Source organism: Maniola jurtina, chromosome 4 (assembly GCF_905333055.1).
Source record: "Maniola jurtina chromosome 4, ilManJurt1.1, whole genome shotgun sequence".
In the NCBI taxonomy this organism is placed as follows: Eukaryota; Metazoa; Arthropoda; class Insecta; order Lepidoptera; family Nymphalidae; genus Maniola; species Maniola jurtina.
The window spans coordinates 6,625,383-6,646,536 of NC_060032.1; the positions used below are offsets into that span (position 1 = coordinate 6,625,383).

A 21,154-nucleotide genomic window follows, 5' to 3' on the forward strand; every position below is an offset into this window, starting at 1 on the left:
ATCTTTAGTCGTAAACAACAAACAGGCGTATAGACGGGTTTACATTACGACAGCACTGATAACTACGTGGCTAGTGCAATCGCGATGACGTATAGTAAACAAGAGTTCTGTTCAAGTAAGACACACACAGTTAAAGCACAGCTTGCTGTGCAGAGTTAGCTCTGGACTAACATGAGAAAAACTTTCTCTTGTCTTTATCTAAACCTGTCTATACACCTTTTGGTCTGTAGCGTTGGAGGTAGAAAAAAATAAAAGTTTATTGATAGGTAAATTATGATCAGGCGTGTTTATTCTTTTATGTCGGTTCGTGAGCTGAACTGCTCTGTTACAAACAAACGATAGTACATTTTTATGATATATTAGCTTGATGAGGGATATTTATTATTTACCGACATGAGGTACCTCTAAACTTTGGAAGTTTGAGATCCGTTTAGAGGTTATAATATTTTAAGGCAAAAGACATCACTACGAAAAATGTAGACACACAGATTTGACCTGTGTGTAATTTATCTGTAAACCGAACAATTTTGAAAATAGCATGCTGATAGTAATAGTTTGACGTCTTCAGCCTAAAATTAAGAATCTAAATGAAATCTACATATCGATTATAGTGAAGGTACATGACAATGAAAATATGGCTAAAGAAATTTTACAAAAATAAACTGTATCAATCTAATTCACACAACAATATACAAATTCAATGTACCATCACTTAAATTATAATCACATCACTAAGAATTGAAAATACAACGCGAAATAAAAACAAAAACAAAATGTTTGGTCCGTGACACTGGGAGAAAAGCTAAAAATCTATGAAAAGTTCTTTACAACGACGGTAATTACATAAGTATATTTACAAAAATCTGAGCAAAGAGCTACCTATTTATAATAAAACGAGTCCCTATATTATCAATATTAAATATATTGTTCAATCACAAAAAGATTTTCCAACCACGAATCGGTAGTGGAAAAATAAAGCGCATCTAACATTGTTAATGGATTTTATATCCATTATCCACGGAATCCTAGTCATTAGAAACGAGTCAAATATTAGTCAATATTGATAATATTTGGGACCGCTTACAGTAGAAGAATATCAGCGTTGATAACCAACAGTCTAGAATTCAAAGTTCTGGGTTTACATTAATTCTAAGATAACACAAATATTGTTTTGTTATATAATTTAATTCGAATTAGTTAAACGATCAATGAGTGATGTAAACATTGTTAACACTTTACATTTATATTTTAAGCACACTACCTGTGGAAGTTAAATCGTGAACGTGAATGGGTCTAACCTTTTACTTAACAGCTGTAATGCACACAACTTGGCAAAATAAATATGATTCTAAAAACGAAAACAGATGCTGAACTCTGAATTCAGACAGACTCTGAACTGGACTGTTGGCAATGTGATCTGCGGCCTCCAATTTAAACTTGAAAAACTCACACAAGCTCTTACCTACTCGACTTTTTCGCTTCACTCGCACTACACTCACTTATAAACATACCTACTACCAAACATTGGAATAACAAAAAATTCATTTATAATATCGAATAACAAAATTGCATCATAACTCGGTATGTTGTTGTTCTTTGCCTGAAACAAGTAAATTAATTATATAGACATTGTTTTATGTACAAAATTACGTCGAAAGTACCTAGTTAAGTAGATAGTCTTACCACTCATGACATCGAAATCGACCTCTGGTTTGGTTGGACAATATTTACAAAATGTAGCATTGTGTTGGGAGAAAATCTCATCGTCAAAGTTTCATAAGAATCTGCTCAGTAGAAGTGATTGAAATAGATTTGAAATTAATATACTTAGAAAAGTAAATAAGAGATTTCTAAAAAGCTAAAATAATAATTTTAGCTGTTGCAATAATTACTGCGGTATTCGAGGCAGATCAAACGAGTCCCGCCATAATACTGTTCTACTAATCGTGACTATATTGGTAAGTAAAGCTGCGATTTACCTGAGGCGCTTTCTGTCGCAGCAACATCTTCGTGGTTCTCGATTTCCTAGATGTAAAGAAAAATAATTTGAATCACATAATATTCACACTTAAAAACACCACCACGCAAACAATAATTTCTAGCCCAAATTTTAAGAGCCATTTTAGATTCACTACCAATATGAATCAACCCTAATAAACAGTACTCTGAAATAATAACTTCGTACAGTACCTGTTCGTGGTCCGCGTGCTGGTAGAGGCCGCGGCGCACGCGCGCCTGCAGCGCTTTGATCTCGTCGTCGTACGCGCGCCACTCGGGCACGATGCGCATCGCCGCCGATAACTTCGCCTCTTTCGTTTGTGGGTTGTTGCACTGCAGACACGTTTTTTTATTAACATTTACATTAACGTTTTTCACTAAGACGTCGGGCGAGTGTCCATCCTTATGTCGTCGACATTCCATCTACACGCACGGAACAAACGTATGGCTAAAGTTTGAAATGCTCTCGCGCAATCTGTGTTTCCTACCAATTACAATCCGGGTATCTTTAAAACAAGAGTGAATAGGCATCTTCTAGGTAAACGCGTCCCATCTTAGGCCACATCATCATTTCCCATCAGGTGTGATTGTGGTCAAGCGCTTGCCTACAATGAATAAAATAAAAATTGCTTTAGGCAGGCAATTGACGGAGTGTGGGCGACCTGACGATGACGGCGGCGGCGCTTCGTAGGTGTTAGACTGAGCCCACACGATACGCTTCCGGAGCGTTGCGGCGCCGCAATGCTGTGGATTTGAGCATTGGGTGCCACACGGACACGCGACGTCGCTCTGGCAGAGAGCGTCGTCGCTCTAGCGTTGCAACGCACGACCCCTCCCCGCCTCGTCTCTCTGGTCCCCAAGTCTGTCGCGCGTACGGTACAGCGCTGCATGATGTAATGACGTATCGTTTGGCATGGTACAACAATTTCCATGTGGGATGACGCAGCAGCACCGCTCAGGCATCGCACCGCCAACGCAACGCATTGGGCACTTCACTCTTATATTGCGGGCGCGAGAGTCGCGTCAGCATTGCGCTGGTTTTCCAGACCCACGCGGTGTGATTTCTTGAGTATTTGAAACAAGATCCAGTGATCCCTATGTAGAAGCGGTCTCGAGGACACTGACTTCTCGGTACAATGCTGTTGAAAATTTAGTATTTGATGTTATTTTTATACATTTTCGGCATGAATTCTTACCAAATCAATAGTTTTGGCATACTGCTTGGAGTTGTCGTCGCACCAAGTCTCGCACCACAGCCACTCTTGCGGCAGAGACTTTATGGCCACCTGGTGTATCATGTTGTTAGGCAAATCCTGATCTGTGTACAAAGTTAAGAATATAAAAGGGTGAATAGATGTGCACAGCGTTTGAATCTAGGGCATACATTGGTTAGGTAGGTTACTTATGAACTGGAAATTTAGTGAAAAATGCAATTTAGTATGCAAGTACGACTCGAACTTGACCGGTTTTTTAAAATAAATTTAGGTACCTACCCAGATTGGACAAGCTGTTGGGATCCTGGCTGAGCGCCTGGTACTGGCCGCGCAGGCGGTCGCCAGCCGCGATGCGCCGGAAGCGCTTCAAGTCCACCACGTACAGCGCGCTGATGTGGTAGCTGCGCCCTTGCAGGTGATTCCTCCAGTAGCCTTGCTTCCAGAACCTATACAGTTCACATAATATAATGTAATATACATACCTACAGTGCTACCAGTTTCATAAGTTGCATCTGCAAAATTCGTTTGCCCAGAAAAGCGCAATCTACCGTCGACTAAAATCGAATGCACATCAATGAAATGCAGACCTTACTGCTTGACGAGATTTTAAGCACAAGAACAACAGAGACTCGTTCTATCTCGCTCATAATTCGCGCGTACATAAGATGGCGCATACCGCATAGGTATATAGTAACCAATAGCGGAGCGCGCTATAATTGGCCGAGATATTTTCGCGCCATACAATAACATTTCTGGGCAGGTACATCGACGAAGATAATAAAAGTTAATAATGTACCATAATTTACAAGCGGCGATAGTCCAGTAGTTAAGGTGTCGGCCTCCTATTCGAGGGGTCCGGGGTTCGATCCCGGGCATGCAACTCTAACAATTCGGAGTTATGTGCGTTTTAAATAATTAAATATCACTTGCTATAGCGCTAAAGGAAAACATCGTAAGGAAACCTGCATGCCGGAAAGTTATTTAGAATGTCCTCAAAGGTGTGTGAAGTCTGCCTATATGCACTTGGTCAGCATGGTGGACTATGGCCAAACCATTGTTATGATGATGATGATGATGGTGGTGATGATTAGATCAATAAATTTTCTGTTAAATGGGACTATTGAAAGTTAAATAAATATATTAAAACATTCGTACCGGAATCCCTCCATTTCTTTCCTGCTATCGCAAAATGGTGTATATCCATATGGAGCTCCGCCTAAGTCAAGATCTACAAGTTCCTTCAAATCTGCTCGTACAATCTGTAAAAATGCTTTATATTAAATAACTAAGACTGTGGTAGAAGACCTCCTTTTAATTTCGTTATAAATATACTAAAACCACCATTTAGCTGGCAGTTGGAAGGGCCGGCTCCTCACTGTAACAAATCCCTGAATCAAAAAATCGGTAAAGTGCGATACGGATTCGCACAGAAAGGGTTCCGTACCATCGTACAGCAAATAACACTTTTTTTTTTTGATTTTCATGACGGCAATTTTGAAATTTTTAGTATTTGTTGTAGCGGCAATACAAATTATACATACTGCGATCAGGGCTCTACATATCATGGTTCACGAGTGACAGTTTGCTGACAGACAGACGGACAGGCGGAATCTTGGTAATAGGGTCCCGTTGGCACGCTTCGGGTACGGAACTCAAAAAATGGTTTCACACACCCGCAATATAAGATTGTGAGGTTTTCTTAGGACTTCGTCTGTGGTGGCGTTTGCTGGCGCGCGTGTTGTGACTTTTTGGAGTGTTTTTTTTTGTTAAAACTGACTGGAAAGCGCTCTAAGGGGGTGCCGTGCGTATGTCGGCGAGCGCCGGCACAGATGGGGTCCATACTTGTATAATTTAGCTAACTTGTAACAAATAACTACAAACTTGACATTGGCTAATCATTGTAAAAGCCAGACGAGAGAGAAAAAAAAAAAAAAAAAAAAGATTGTGACGCGAGGCCGATTCACGGAATAATCTGAGAAACTTAGCTTCAAAATTAGTTTGCGGCAATCGCCACATTCGCAAGCAGATGGCGCTTCTAACTCATACGAAGAGATCGATCAACAATCACTCGATACACGAACTCACGAAGCTCGCACTAGATGGCAGCAAGTTGCAAGATACAACCGTTGGCCAGCTGCCGCTACCGAGCAAGACAACCGCTTGGTGGGGATCTTCCTTTGGTACAGTCGAGCCTGCACACCGCTCTCGTACAAGTTTACCTGGTCAGCGTCGACGAAGATAATCTTTTTGACGTGTAGCGGGAACAGCACGTCAAGGAACAGTATCTTATAGCCCCAGATGGTGCGCTGGCGGTCCCTCTGCCGCTGCAGCCAGCGCGGCCACTGGTACTGCACCAGCTCGTACTCGAACCCGTACTCTTGCGCCATGTACGGTAAGATGTCCTAAAAGTGCGTTAGTGGAATAGAAAAGTATATATTTTTATTCAAGTAAACTTTTACAAGTGCTTTTGAATCGTCAAAATAATTTACCACTGTTACGGAATGCCGTTCCTACCGAGAAGATCCAGCAAGAAACTCGGCGGTTGCCTTTTTAATTGTTGAATTTTCAATAATATAATATGTCGTACAATACAAGCAATTGCAGCTCCGCGCATTGCTGGAGCTAGTCAAATCGTAGTAAGTAAGTAGTGAAATTAACAAATTTATCAACATCGCTAGTGAGAATAAATTTGTGGTTGTAATAAATTTTCGATATAGTGAGAGTTTAAATTGATGGTTGCATATGTTTTATTAGCTTACAATGGAATCATATCTTGACGGACTATGTTGTGAAAGTTTACTGCTTCTATATCGACTAATAACCAGAACCAGTTAAATTTTATTTCTTACCTTAAGTGATGGACTGAGGTAGTTTTTCAGGAACCAGAATTTGACGGGGCTCTTCGTATGCTTGAGCACGGATAACATCATGATACGCAGGAACCGCTCGTAAAGATGTCCAGACGCTACCGAGAACACATTGATCGTTTCGTCTTGAGCTTCGGACTCCTCGCCGCCGCCGAATGAACTATGATTAAATGTTTATTCCGATATTATAACGGATCAAGTTGAAGAGCCTGAGTCGTGTACTAAAGGCATCAACTTGGCTGCTGAAATATTTTCCAAAATATCAGCTTTTTTAATAATTGATACATCTATGGCCATAAGTTTTATTTCACTGATAATTACTTGTATTATATCAATGTATGAGACTGAAACAGTACCGACGAGTCCGGGGATCCAGGGCATGCACTCTAACTTTTCAAAGTTGGCAATTTAATGCCACTCGCTTTTACGGCGAAGGAAAACGTCGTAAGGAAATCTGCCTGAGAGTTCTCCATAATTTTCTCAAAGGCGTGTGAAGTCAGAATCCGCACTTGGCCAGCGTTGTAAACTATGGCCAAACCTTCATTTTGAGAAGAGACCCGTGCTCAGTAGTGAGCCGGCGATGAGCTGATGATGATAAGATTGAAAATAATAATATCTTAGGCAAAGCATTTTAAGTTCTAAAGAGTTCATCACTGCAGCAGGCCTATTGTAAACATGTCAAATGGCGTAGCACGCTAAAATTTTGTCGCTATTTTTAACCGTAATACCTTGCAATAGAGTTCCATATTCCTCCGCTGTTCTTATCGTCGTTCTCTTCGAGCAGGTCGAGATGCTGCTTGTCTGGCTTCTTGCTGACGCGCAGCTTGACGACGTGGCTTCGGAACGAGCTCATCAGGACCTGGATGTGTTCGCTGCCCGCCGGTGTGTCGGTGTTCTCGTGACTGTAACCATTCTTTTGGTTTTTAATAGGGTTCCGTGCCCGAAAGGTGCCAACAACGCGACTCTATTAATAAGCCTCAACTGTCCGTCCTTCTGTCTGTCAGCCGTCTGTATCTCATGAAGTTTAATAGGTAGAGAGTGGAATTTTTAACAGAGTGATTTCCGCTTTATCAACAAATAATAAAAACCAAGATGACGAATTTCAAAATGGCCGCCATACTAATTAAAAAAAATTAAAAGTACATAATGTTATAACGTACGGAAGACTTCGTGTGCGAGTCCGACTCACGCTTGATCATTTTTTTTATATTACTTTAATGTATACTCACCCAACAATTTCGTAAATATCATCGGAGCGTCCCGGTCTCAAGCGCATGGTCCAAGCGCCCGGGTTCGCTTTGAGCTGGAAGTAGCCGAGGTTGGCCATCACGATGGTGTCCATCATCTCCGGCTTGTCCCGAGTGCCGAGGATCAGCTGCAAGCCTCGCGGAGGGGTGCCCAGGGTTGTATCCCACGCGTGACCTTCCAGTAGTAGGTACTCCAGCTCGAATTCACTACACAATTAACAAGAGTACATACATAACAAGTGTAAATTAAAAATTTATAACACCCCCGACGATCCAAAGTATTTGAGTTTTCCAAAACATAATTTTCAAATAAATAATTATGTATTTAGGCAACGTCCATCTTGACAGCTTGACATTTGTCAATTGACATAATATTATGAACCTAACGGTTATCTAACCTTCTTTTCTACAAGAAAACTAGAAAAGAGCTGATAACTCTTAAACGGCTGAACCAATTTTTTTAGATTATAGCTAAGAACTCTCTCGATCAAGCCACCTTTCAAACAAAAAAAACTAAATTAAAATCGGTTCATTCGTTTAGGCGCTACGATGCCACAGACAGATACACAGATACACAGATACACAGACACACAGATACACAGATACACACGTCAAACTTATAACACCCCTCTTTTTGGGTCGGGGGTTAATAAATAAATAAATGATATCCAAAAAAGTTTATGTCATTTTTTTTAAATACTCGATGACGCCTGCGACTTCGTCCGCGTGGGTTCAGGTTTCCCGTAGGAAATCTTTCATTTTCCGAGATGAAAAGTAACCTAAGTCCGTCCCCGAGATGCAAGCTATCTCTCTGTCAAAATCTGTTCATCGGATGGGCCGTGAAAAGCTAGTAGACACAGATAGGCAGACAGACAGACAAATAGATAGAATCAGTTGTGCGAATTATGATACCGAGCGGTGCAGCGCTGCAGTTGTAGGTTCACTAAAATAATTCAATCAAAAAGTATCCAAAGTTTACGACCCTGGACATACTACAAAAGCTGACTGAAAATCACGAAGTCATAGCAATATATGTTGGAACTGTTCTTATTTCACTTTTACTACTATACCTTATAATTAAATCTTGTCGCAATCTGTACCTAACAGGAACCTACCTGCTCATAGGTACATTACATACCTATGCACAAGCGACTCGACGTCAGCCAGGCGTATGTTGTCGAGATCGTAGACGGACTTGACGCACTCGACGAGCCAGTTGGACGGTGTCCTCAGTTCCAGCGACAGCAGCGGCGCGTGCGGCAGGCGTGAGAACCGAGCTATCGCGCCTGCTGTCTGCGCTCCGTTCGCGTTGAACTGTAGCTCCGGTTCTAGCACATAGCGGTAGAAGCTGTGGGAACGCTTATCGGTAAGGTATAACCTGTCTGGTGCAATTTAGCCTTACATCTTATTTAGAATTATTACACGCTATTGCTACCAAGCTCTCATTGTTATTATCATTGGGAAACCAAGGACTATCTACCACCACTACCGCAAGTGGGGGCAGTGGATAGTTATTATTACTCGTAATATTGATTTAAATGAAACAAGAAAAATAGACATTATTTAACGCACATAGTTGTAGAAATACTGCCACAACAAGTTGTAATATTTTTACATGTACAGAATTTTCAAGACGTGTGAAACTATTATGCTCTTATCGAAATAATACCTGGTCGAGTTTATTATGGGCTTCTCAAACCAGAACGCGTTTAGAACCCTCGTAGCTTTAGTTTTAATTTGACGTTAATATCACCTTCACCTCTACCTGCCTTATTACGACATCTATTGGACCTTCGAAAAGTGTACATTGTAGCAAAAGTAGTAAAAGGATCGTTTAGATTTAAATTATCATCCGAAACAATATTTTAAGAATATAATCTAGGCAAATACCTACTGGATTATGAAAAAAATTTAGAAAAATTTACAACTAGACTCTACTCTTAAGTGAACAAAATGCCAAACATAAGATGAATCTGTAGAACGGTAAGTACCTCTTGAGAGGCATGTCGGAGTTCTTGTCCTGCGGGTTGAGGAACAGCTGCAGGCGGCAGTTGAGCACGCGCCGCAGCACCAGCAGCAGCGGCGCCAGGCGCTGCGCCGGGGTCGACGCGGGGTCCACCACTGCTACGATCTATGATACCATTAAACCAACACTTCTAAAAACTGGTAGACTAGTAACTGCCATTTTTGAAGCATGCTAATATTTAGTAGCGGGCGGTACATGTCGCATGTTGCATATTGCACCATACAGATTTGTTTGGTTTAGAAGATTATAGCAAATTAAGCTTTTGGTTCTTTGTACATTCTAATATTGTTTTACCCAAACAACACGCTATACTTTATCCGCGGAAAGAGTTTAGTATAGCGCTCTCTCTATTTCGTAATCCCATACAAATGTTAGAGACAAAAATTGTGGGCGCTAACAATTTTCAGTCACCAATCATCGCAAACGAAACTGCGTTTTCTAATGGAATTTTGAATCTTTTTTGAAAACATGTTTGTGATTGGTCTATCATTTCTATAAGATTACATAACAGAGAGAGCGCTACCCATCGCCGATTCATACATCGGTGCGTGGGTCCCATATCAGTATGAGAAGGGCTTAGGTCATAGTCCGGCACATTGGCACAATTTACACACCTTTGAGAACATTATGGAGACCTCTTAGGCATCGATCCTTGACATGGACTTTTCGGAGCTATATGCGTTTTAAGCAAATAAATATCACTTGCTTTGATGTTCAATGAAAACATAGTGGAAAAAATAGATTAAACAAAACAAATCTCTGGTTAATAAATCCGTACACCAAAAGTTGCCTGTAAGAGATTGCTATAGCAATAAAGCCGCCTTTGCACCATCTAATATAGTTTCTTCTAATGTTTTCTATATATGTTTGTGTGGAATAAAGTTTTTTTAATAAATAAATCTCACCTCAACTGCAGCTTCATCCTGATAGAGAGGCGGCAACTCAATCACGGAATGTTCGGTGCGCAGTCCGCTCGGCAGCGGCGTGCGCACCTTAGGGCTGCGTGACGCTAGCACTGATATCACTTTCATATAGTTTTCCGTCGATATTTCCGCCGTATCATCTAACAAAAATAAGTACTTACAAGTAATTATAGTTTTCAGCATGTCTAGCATGACCACCACGGGAACATACAGTCAAAACCGCTTGCAACAACATCGTTATAACGACACAACATGATGCTCGCGACTTCGTTCGCGTGGATTTAGATTTTTTTTAAATCCCAAAGAGAATCTTTGTTTTTCCGGGAATGCTGATCTCCAGGATGCTATCTCTGTATCAAATGGATGATGCCCGCGACTTCATCCATGTGGATATAATTTTTTTAAGAATCCCGTGGGAGTTCCTTGATTTTCCGGGTCAAAACAGACTTTGTTCATCCCTGGGATACAAGCTAGCTATTCCAGTAACTTTCACTAAAATCGGTCATACGGATGGGCCGTTAAAAGCTAGCAGACAGACAGAGACACTTTCGCATTTATAATACTGTTACATGTAATGACCCAAAGCCTGAGTCTCGGCTACAATGTTTGTAGCATAGAATTTTTTACGAATTGTTTAGTACTGCATTACAGTTTTGTCACGTTTTTTATCAACTTTGAATATAGAACAATGTTGCATGATTTTATTTTATTGTGGAATAATTCTTGGTGGTCATGCTAGGAGAGTTGATTTTAAAGAAATTATTTTACTATGGTTCTCGTGCCCGCTTACCATCGTCATCCAGAACTTCATTAGTGATTGTCTTTTTCTTCATAAAGACTTCAGACAATTTGTCCCCGTATACTTGGTTACTGTACCTATAATACAATAATAAAAAAAATAGTAAGCATATCAAATCCTAAATGTGCAAATGACAACTTTTGTCCACCTCCCCGAATTAATTTCATAAATTGCAAGATGATGTCCGTGAGTTCATCCACCTAGATAGGTTTAGAAGTCTGGGACAAGAAGTTGCCTATGTCCGTCTCCGGGATGCACGCTATCGCTTGGTGGTACGGCTTTGCCAGTATGTGGAGTATCTATCTGGAGTTTCATAATATCTTTGTCCTTATGTTACATGACTTTTTTTTTTAAATCTTTATTTTAAGAGATTATTCGCTGGGCGAATATGCCTCTCTATATAGCTGCAATATAGTGCATTCTAAATCTAAATTAATCTAGATTAAAATCTAGCCAGTAATCATCTTATATACATATGAACACGATTTAACAGCAAACTTACCTCTCCAGCAAAACAAAGTCATCGAGTGAGAACCTTTCGCCGTCCGCGAAGGGGCCAATAACTCGTGAGTTGTGCACGACGGCGCGCTCGCCCACACGGAGCCGCAAGCTGCGCGCGCACAGCACTCGCGACGCTTTCAACACCCACGCGTATTTGTTCAGGGCTGGGACTAGCTCTGGCTATAGGTGAGCATTTCCAAAGTTAATATTCAGTAAGCTTACAAAGAAAGCTTGTGAAAAATCTGTGAAAAATTAATGATCTCCTATTTTTTTTTTCGACTAACGACGCAGGTTCACTCGACGAAAATATGATTCCCCTTTATTCCGTCCTGTGGGAGTTTCGAGCATTGCAGCCTTGTTCCTTGTGTACACTATAAAGGGAACCTTAGTGCGAAATTTCAGCTAAACCCAAGGGTTTAAGCCAGGCGATAGGTACTTTATAAATCCCCTGGGAACTCTTTGACAATCCAGGATAATAAGAAGCCTATGTCTAGGATGAAAACTAAATCTGTATCTGTATTTATACACATTGGCGTGAAAAGGTAATAATTATGTAGATAGACGAACTTTCGCCTATATAATATTAGTGTGATGAATATAAAATTCAGTGGGGCTAGATAAGGCTTTGGGGACATATTTCAAGTTTGACGTGGTTCACCTTAATCATGTTTTTTTCAGTATTGTCTATTTTATGTTTTAATTCTCAAAAAGAATTTCAGTTTACCTAAAAATGAAAGCTAATCCTTCCATTTATAGTAGATACAGTAGTGACTCACCATAATGTCGCAGTCCTGTCTCTCATGGCAGCCCTCGTCTTCCAGCAGTTGTGTTACGTACTTGGTGGCTGTCACCGATTCCAACGTACTGAGAGCAGCCAGAACAACTTTGTTGAGCGACTGATCCGCACTCGACGTTCCGTCTACGTTGGGTATAAAGGCTACTCGAACACCACCCGATTCCCTCTACAAGTCAACACAGATTCACTTTCACACGGTTAAAAAATATAAAAGGAACGTACAAAACCGTCTGGCATATCCGATTCTAGTCATGTCTACACTATAATCCTATTCAAATGCTAAAATATACTGTTTGACACCTCCTCTTACGAGTTCGTTATGATACAAATATTAATGAACTGAAAACTTCTTTATGTTAATGTTAAAAGTATCTGGAAGTAACAATAGATGTAAAACTAAACTACTGTTGATAGGCTAAATTAATATGTAAAACAAAAAAGTGTTAAAAGAACAATATATTTCTTTAAGCAAGCATAGAAAAGGTAATTGTAAAAGTTAAATAACTCACCATAAAAGCCAAAGCGTTCCTTAACAAATCCCTAGATTCCTTGACATTTAAATCACCCGCGATCCAAATAGTCTGAGTAATTTTCTCTGGTTTACCAGGTTTTGTGAAATATTTCAAGATTGGCAAGGCTGTTGCCAATGCATCGCGACCTGGAAAAACGTTAAATATTACACATTTTTTCTATTTCATTTTGTTGAATAATGCCTAATTATGTCCTCCTACGTCGTCAGTCACGTGCATCTACCGATCATCGAAAATACGTTGCATGCTATTCAGCACTAATCCGCGAGTTGCGACGCTAACAATGCCGCAGTATGAAATATACGCACGACCGACACCAGCGTATAAGAATTCTTAGAGGGCTGAAATAATCCGAAAGGTATATTTTTAAGGTTTCAGTAATAAAGTGGACATTAGAACAGCTTATCTCTAAAGATTTCTTCCAGCTCCCCAAGACTGTAATTAATGTGTAGTTACGATTGTAGATCTTACAGAACGTAGAATTATAAAAATCAGATTCAATCTTTATTTCAATTAGCGAATATTCTCGTATTTACTACTGAAACAACCTTTAAGCTTGGTTGGACAAAAATATGAATCATTTTTAATATGCCTAATATTCCTTTATAAATATTATTTAAGCTAAACAAATTTTCATAAAAAATATTGCAATATTATACCAGTCAATTGTAGAAGCCGGTGGATTTTGTCCTCAGTGAATAATTCAGCTGAGGATGGAACACCAGACAAATCCAAGTATTGAGATGATTCTGAGGCAAGCACACGGCGATTTAATCTAAAAAACGTAGAATTTTTCATGCAAGTTTTATGAAGGTATATATTATTATTGTATAATTAATGTACGGTTTTGGTCCTTCGAGCCGGATCAAATTTAACTATGAATGTTATCTTTAAATCCAGTAATATTTTCATAAAGAACAATGCAAACTTTTTAAACTAAATCTCAAGACTAGTAAGCATACCCTCCTTTCTTATCCTCTGAGAACATTTAAACAGTCTTGTCAATTAAAATTCAAGTTTTGAGCAAATTCTCAAACTAAATTATATAAAAGGAAAAGTCCTGACTCACACATTATTTGATTCATCAACACCCAGCCCAAATCTTTGGATTAGAAAGCTGAAATTTTGCACTGCTTATTGCATTGCTTAAAAGTTTTTGAACGAGTAATGATTGAGTACCTAGGCATTATGTGCGGCTGTTTCATCAGATAGTCCAAGGCGTCGTCAGTATCGGCCAGTTCGCCGCGGAACACTGCTCGCTGTAAGCGCCCCGTGTGCCTGGACAGGGCCGTCACCAATGCCTCCTCGAGCAACTCCACCGATGACGTCACTGGCGTTGCGCTTTCGTCCCAAAGCGGTACTCCATTTATCAGCACCTACGAGTCCCAAACATTGCCGGTCCACTATGAGCATGGGTCTCCTCTTAGAAAATGAGAAGAATTTAGGCCATAATCCGCTAACTTTGACACACTTCACACACCTTTGAGAAATTAATGGAGAACTCTCAGTTATGCAGGTTTGGTCATGATGTTTTCCTTCACTGTTGAAGGAAATGATGTTGAAGACAAAAGCGGTGATAGCCAGTGGTTATAGATTTCAACCTCTTATTAGGAATGTCCCGATTTCGATCCCTAGCATGCAACTAAAACGGTGAGATAATCTCGCGTTGCATGATACATTAACTGAACATATTATACTTTTATTATCAAGCGTGTGCGTGAGTACGAAAGTTACCTACCTACCTTGCGTGCACGTGTACGTGCTTGAATGCGTACATGAGTGTTTATTAGCAAGCTTCAGCTTAAAACTGGGTTCAGGAAAATGAAAAACGTAACGCCTTAAACCCCCACTTTGACAGGGTGTGAAGTCGATCAAACCCAAAAGAAGTTCACAGACATGGAAAAAATTATCAAACAAGTGTAAATTAAAAATTTATAACACCCCCGACGATCCAAAGTATTTGAGTTTTCCAAAACATCATTTTCAAATAAATAATTATGTATTTAGGCAACGTCCATCTTGACAGCTTGACATTTGTCTATTGACATAATATTATGAACCTAACGGTTATATAACCTTCTTTTCTACAAGAAAACTAGAAAAGAGCTGATAACTCTTAAACGGCTGAAACAATTTTTTTAGATTATAGCTAAGAACACTCTCGATCAAGCCACCTTTCAAACGAAAAAAACTAAATTAAAATCGGTTCATTCGTTTAGGCGCTACGATGCCACAGACAGATACACAGATACACAGACACACAGATACAATACGTCAAACTTATAACACCCCTCTTTTTGGGTCGGGGGTTAAAAAAAGTATTCTATCAATCAACAAATATTACAATGAAATAAGACAATTTATTATTACCTGAGGATATTTATTAGTTCCCAATTTGGAAACGAATTCTTCAGCCAATTGATGCCCAAAGTTGTATTCGGAGTCTTCAGATATAATCTCATCTAGGTTCGCATTGGAACTTGCATATTTCTTTAAATGTTTCTTGATATTGTCCAAGTTTAGGGTGTCATCTTGGGCAGAATGAAGCAGCTGCAAAGTCATTTACGTTATCAAGATACGACAAAAAACGAAAAAGTACTTTAATTCGGATGTACAGTTTCGTCAAAAAGTTACAACTGTTACTGTTACAACAGTGCGCTGCCGCATTAGACATTGTCCCACGAGTGTGAACCAGTGTTTACAGTAGCCGAAAATGGCCTGTTTTTTATACTTAATGTACATGTTTTTTTAAATTGTCATACAAGATCAAATAAAATCCTATACATTTTGTACAGCCAATTTGGACTATTTAATTTTATTACATTTTATATTTAGATTAGTTGAGAAAAAATTAACCAATTTTCCTATTAAAAACGTCAGAATTCCTTAGTTAATAACTATTGAATAATTAAAAAATAAGCCCTTAATCAAACAACATATTCCAGTGTTCGTTTAAACTTTAAATTCACAATGACCTCTGCGAAAAAGTATATCACTATTTTTAAACCTGTCAAGTTAGTTTAGTCCGATATAGTAGGTTTTACCACTATGGGGCATACCTGAGAGAGGAAATAGAAAGCCTCTTTGTTGGAGTTCCGATCCTGCGCAACGTAGTTGAACGCGCTTCGCACGGCCGCCGCTAGCACAGGGTCGCTGCTGCCCGGAGCCAGCACGAGGCCTACTCGTACCGGTGTCGCGTGTTTTAGAAGAGTTTCCCCAAGTTTTAGCGGAGGAGCCGAAACAGGTGAAATGGGGTCTACTATTATTACCTGATGAACAACAAATTGTGATCAATCCATATTCTTTTTTTATTAAAATCAGCATAACAACATTCAACATTGTTTTAAGCAAATCTGGTAAACAGAAGTATGCTTGTATCAATAACTAATCGAGTATAAGCTGTTTGATTTATGTGGAACAAATTAGATCCAAATTGTTACTATCAGGTATGACTGATAATAACCGAGACTGATGCTGTGTTGCTCTCCAAGACACGAGAAAATGAAAATTCCAAATTCGGATCTCCAGAGTCAACGTTGCATAACAATCGCAAATAGTTGATATGTGTTCTCACAACTCAATCACTGCATTTTTATCCCAAGAACACTCCTACTATTACGTGATTAAACGTGCCGAGCATCTATCATCACTGACGCGGCAGACGCTCGGCTCGAGAGTCAACGTTAATGGAAAGAGGTCACAACTCGCAACCCTCAGCATAGAGGAATACGACTAGAAAGACAAATATTAACTCACATAATTATAAATGTTCCTCCTCATGTTTCTAAGCATGCCCGGGTAGGTAGGCCGCAACAGGTCCATGTACGAGGAAGGCCAGCGCCTGTAGCGCTCGTCAGTCTCCAGGTCGTTGAGCCACGTGATGGCGGTGTCGCGGATGTCCAGCCCGTACTCCTCCCACGTGAAGGTTTCACCGACCTCGAGTGACATTAGCTTGTTGATTAGCTTCTTTGACATACCTATTATACAGATAGAAACAGTCAAAGGCACATTGCACACCCACAGAGTTCACTATAGTAGAGTAGAGGTGCAGCATTTTTTTTTAATACCAAATCCATCGAGCAACACGCGTCGCTTGATTTTACATGAGAATTTTGATTTAGAAATATCCTAATAAGAAAGAATTTGAGGATTGGATAGAAGCAGGGGAAGTTTAGATACAAACGTAAGATACGTAGACGTAATGCAAACTACCTCTTTACCAAATTTTGTCAAAATCGGTTATTTGAATGGGCTGTGAAAAGCTAACAGGCAGACAGAATCACTTTCGCATTTATCATATTAAATAGTTGACGTAAACTGGTTATTCCTCGAGAAATTGAGAGAAAAACATACCAATGGCGTGCAACGTGTTCATAGGCCCAATATCTTCCCTAAGAGCAGCAAGTAGAGCCATCACATCGACCTCCTCCGCGTCGTACTGTGCGCCCGACACGAGCAGCAGCGGCTCGGCGGGGCGCAGCCCTAGCGACGACGCCCATATGTCCTGGTTGTACAGAACTTCGTCGCGGAACGAGCGGGGGACGTTCACGTGGATCAGAGACTTTGTCTAGTAAAAAATAAAAAATACACTGTCAAGCGCAAGCCTTTCTAATACAAAATGTTCTTCAGATGCATTAATTTTTAGTCAACTGTATTGGTTTTGCAATATGAATGATATGCATTTTTTTCTGTAACCCAATATTAATCTTTTAAGTAACGGGAATCAATTTGTGAATAAACTAAGATTTCAAGCTATTATTCATTTTTTTAGTTCAAAAGCTGATTCAATCCTCAGTCTAATTCACAGATCGAGGCTAGTAAAATCTTCACTGATCTTAAGCGAACAGTACAGATATCCTAAAAGCAATCGTTATTCATTTGTAAATAAATAAACTGTGTAATGTGTATAAATAGATCAGTCTATGAAGACACACCTCACTATTCATTGTGCGGTGAAATCATGGGTAGCAGAAAGTAAGCTCTATCTAATTTATCTTCGTGTATGTGTGCCTCACGTTGCTGATTGGTGCATAACGTTTAAACTCAAACTAGCTGTACATACCATAGTTGCACTGTAACCGATTGGGACAGAGAGTGAGGCGCGTCATCTGAATTGTAATACATACTTATATGTAGTCCAACTTACCTGCATGGGAAAGTTTTGAGCGATAGAAGTGAGCACTTTAAGTGCTTCGTCACCACCAGAGTCGTGTGCGTCGATCACCGCAGCTGCCGCTTGCATGCTCAAGCCCTGCATTTGCCAAACCTTGAGCGGAGCCAACTCCTCGCTCATTTCAGACAAATGCCGTCGGAAGCGTTCCAAGGGCGTGCGTAAAGCGGGAAACAGGTTTCTGAAATTGATTTCTAAATGTATTAATAATGATAAGTATGAGCTATTCTTCCTTAGTTGACAAGATATAGCAAAATCTCCTCAAAGAAGCCAGTGTGGTTTATCACAAATTAATGGTTTTTGGTTTTCCATAATAAAAACATTTTACTTTTATTAACAAATTAAGTAGAATTTTAATTTCTTTCAGGTTCACAAAATTAACAGCGCCATCTAACATTATTGTGAAGTTATGTTAAAAATACTGATGCTCATTAAAAGTGAAATGATTTCATTTCTTTGTAACTGTTTATCTAATTTTAGTATTTGCTGTTCAAGTGAGGATTTAAAGGAAATTATAGACAGTTTCAGCTTCTAATATGTAGCCATTTTTGACATAAATATAGCGTCAAATTCAATCTCCACTTTGAAAGCCCTCCATCTCGTCAATTTTAAGGGTAAAATTTAAAAAAATATATATTTTTGTACTCTGATCAAAATCGTCTTTAGAAAGATACGTCACAAGATCATATAACACAAGAAAAATATTTTATTTCGCATTTGCTTCTATGAGAGCCCCCCTGAAATAAAGCATTATTTTTTATGCATTATTTGGCTGAAGGCCATCAGTTTACATAGTATGTTTGAATTTGAAGTAACTACGTTCAGTAATTCAGATGTTATAAGGCTCTGACAGACAGACGGACGGTCAGACAGACAAGTGCAAGTTCACTCAAGTAGACTCAGAGACTTTGCTTTGCTTGGTCAATAATACTACATACTTAAGCTTGCCAAAATTAAATCCATCAATTTGGTTCTGAGGATCATTTTCATCTTCTTCTTCTGAAGGTGCTGAAGCATCATCACCATCAGCTTCCTTAGGAGTAGTGTCATCCTGACTTTTGTATTCCGTACTTTTCAACTGCAGCTCTACTCCATATCCAGACAGACGTAATTTAGGTTTGCCTCTAGACTGTAATTAATAATAATAGTGTTATTGTTATTAATGTGCAGAAGTTTAACATTAAGATGGATAATTTTCGAGATGCAAATGAAAGAGTTCCCACAGGATTTTTAAAAGACAATGTTGCAAGCTTCAGCTAGTAACTAATACATTTACAACAATAACAAATGCATTTAAAAAATGTAAATGTATGTACAGAAAAGCATGTAAATTCTATAAGTTTAATAAATAAATAAAAATAAATAAATTTTCTATTTTAGATAATCTGTATCTGAAGGGAAAAGATTTTTTTTAATATTTTGATCACAAACATTATAGGTACTTTTTACCCATAATGTTTGTGATCAAAATATTAAAAAAAAAATCTTTTTAAAAACTTCTAATCTTTTAAAAAAAAATTAAAACTAACTTAATGATGAGAATATTAAAAAAATTTACTTACTTTTACATTCCATCTTACAACATAGTTGATTAAACCTTTATCAGCATACCCTGCCAATATCTTATGTTTTGCTGCAAAGTCTGCAGTGCCCAGTTCTCCATACAAAATTGCAGTTACACTTTTATTATCGCTACTTGGATATGTATGATCTAATAAGTAGGTTTCCAATTTATGTTCCTCCTAAAATTAAAATAAAATATGATTTGTCCTAATGCACATATCTAAATACAGTGTAAACTCTCTACATATAACAAATTTTGCAGGAAAGAACACTTTCTTTCATAACAGAGAGTATCAACAAATAGCTTTACATTATAATTTTTCATTATAAACAGAAGTTTGTTATCGAAGACAGTTTATAAAGTACAGTCAAATCAGTTATAACAACATCAAAAGGACATGATTATTTGCAAAAGCCAACAGTTGTAATAACTGGTGCAAATTCTTTATGCTACAAATAGCTGGGACTCTGGTTTTGGGTCATTATAACTGATATATCATTTATAAATGATGATGTTATAAACAGTTCCAACTGTATAACTTGTTTAGCAGACTGGCCTATTCTTGAACAGTCAAAACTCAGCATGTGAACTACACTTTTAATTTTAAAAACTCACATAATTATATTGCTGTACAGATTTCAGTACATCCCTTAATACATCATTATCACAAATTTTCTGCGATGATATAGAAACAAAACTATCACAGGCTAATTCCTTAGCCCCATTCTGAGTGGCAATCTGGTCAAACATGCGTACAGTAGGAGAAGTTAGGTGCATAGACAGAGCAAGCTTGGCCATACGCAACTGAGCTGGAGCCAGTAGCGAACTTGCTACACTTATACAGGCATCATATACTTCTTTATCAGTTTCTGAAATACAAATTTTGGTAAAAAAAAATATGAAATCTATGCTTAAACAACTTTATCAGTTGAGATATTAATTGTAATTATTTATATAAGTTTTCCAGTTAAATAAATATAGAGCACGTATATGAAGTTTTTGCTTACCTAGAGCACTTAGACTGGATTTCAGAGAGATAATTCCATCGAAAAAGGACCAGAACAAATCGGAGCTCTCAGCTGACATGTACTCAGCCAGTTCCAACACAATAGGGGTGGCTTCCCATTTAGCACTTACGAATGTAGTTACTCCTTTTGATTTTCTTTCATTTCGTGTAGAAGCCTCACTATCTCCAGCACAAATAACAAACGTGTGTGCTAATACAATTAAAAAAATCCTTAAACCGGTGGATTTCATTGTAACTCTAGAAAACGTACACCTAATAAAATAAACTTTGTATCAAAAAGAAGTGCACTGTTTGTATTTCTTTGTCATTCTTCTGCGCTTTTAATTTTAAGGTTCTTTTTATTATCTTTCAAAATTAATCAACATGTAAATTCGTTTCACTCAACTTCATGTTTCATACACAAAATTATTTCGCCAATGACAGTTGAACACGGCAGTCCGCCACGGATATGTTATTGGTCTGTGACGGATGGCCACAAAGTGGCCACAAATA

The 21,154-nt window shown here is 38.7% G+C and overlaps 1 protein-coding gene across 1 annotated transcript; it reads right to left on the reverse strand.

Annotated features, from left to right (window-relative positions):
• Positions 1-270: 270 nt before the first annotated feature.
• On the reverse strand, positions 271-21,123 carry LOC123864282 (UDP-glucose:glycoprotein glucosyltransferase). The gene is made up of 28 exons (XM_045904597.1): positions 20,643-21,123; positions 20,251-20,504; positions 19,634-19,813; positions 19,010-19,200; positions 18,048-18,252; positions 17,255-17,468; positions 16,658-16,878; positions 15,961-16,170; positions 15,272-15,451; positions 14,081-14,277; positions 13,561-13,676; positions 12,881-13,029; positions 12,352-12,537; positions 11,577-11,755; positions 11,066-11,151; positions 10,258-10,415; positions 9,318-9,457; positions 8,465-8,674; positions 7,309-7,533; positions 6,808-6,981; positions 6,062-6,239; positions 5,432-5,614; positions 4,368-4,471; positions 3,492-3,658; positions 3,195-3,316; positions 2,191-2,331; positions 1,980-2,025; positions 271-1,600 (listed from the first exon to the last, which is right to left on the reverse strand). The coding sequence occupies exons 1-28, from the start codon at positions 20,890-20,892 to the stop codon at positions 1,572-1,574; spliced, it is 4,695 nt and encodes a 1,564-aa protein (XP_045760553.1). The 5' UTR covers positions 20,893-21,123; the 3' UTR covers positions 271-1,571.
• Between the last annotated feature and the right edge of the window lie 31 nt (positions 21,124-21,154).

Bases quoted from the DNA above. Each gene is read 5' to 3' on its own strand.
- LOC123864282 (XM_045904597.1), bottom strand. From the start codon at position 20,892: ATGAAATCCACCGGTTTAAGGATTTTTTTAATTGTATTAGCACACACG. The intron at 16,879-17,254 runs GTATGTTTTTCT...TCTGTATAATAG, and splicing joins GAACACGTTGCACGCCATTG to GTATGTCAAAGAAGCTAATC. The intron at 12,538-12,880 runs GTGAGTTATTTA...GTTGACTTGTAG, and splicing joins GGAACGCTTTGGCTTTTATG to AGGGAATCGGGTGGTGTTCG.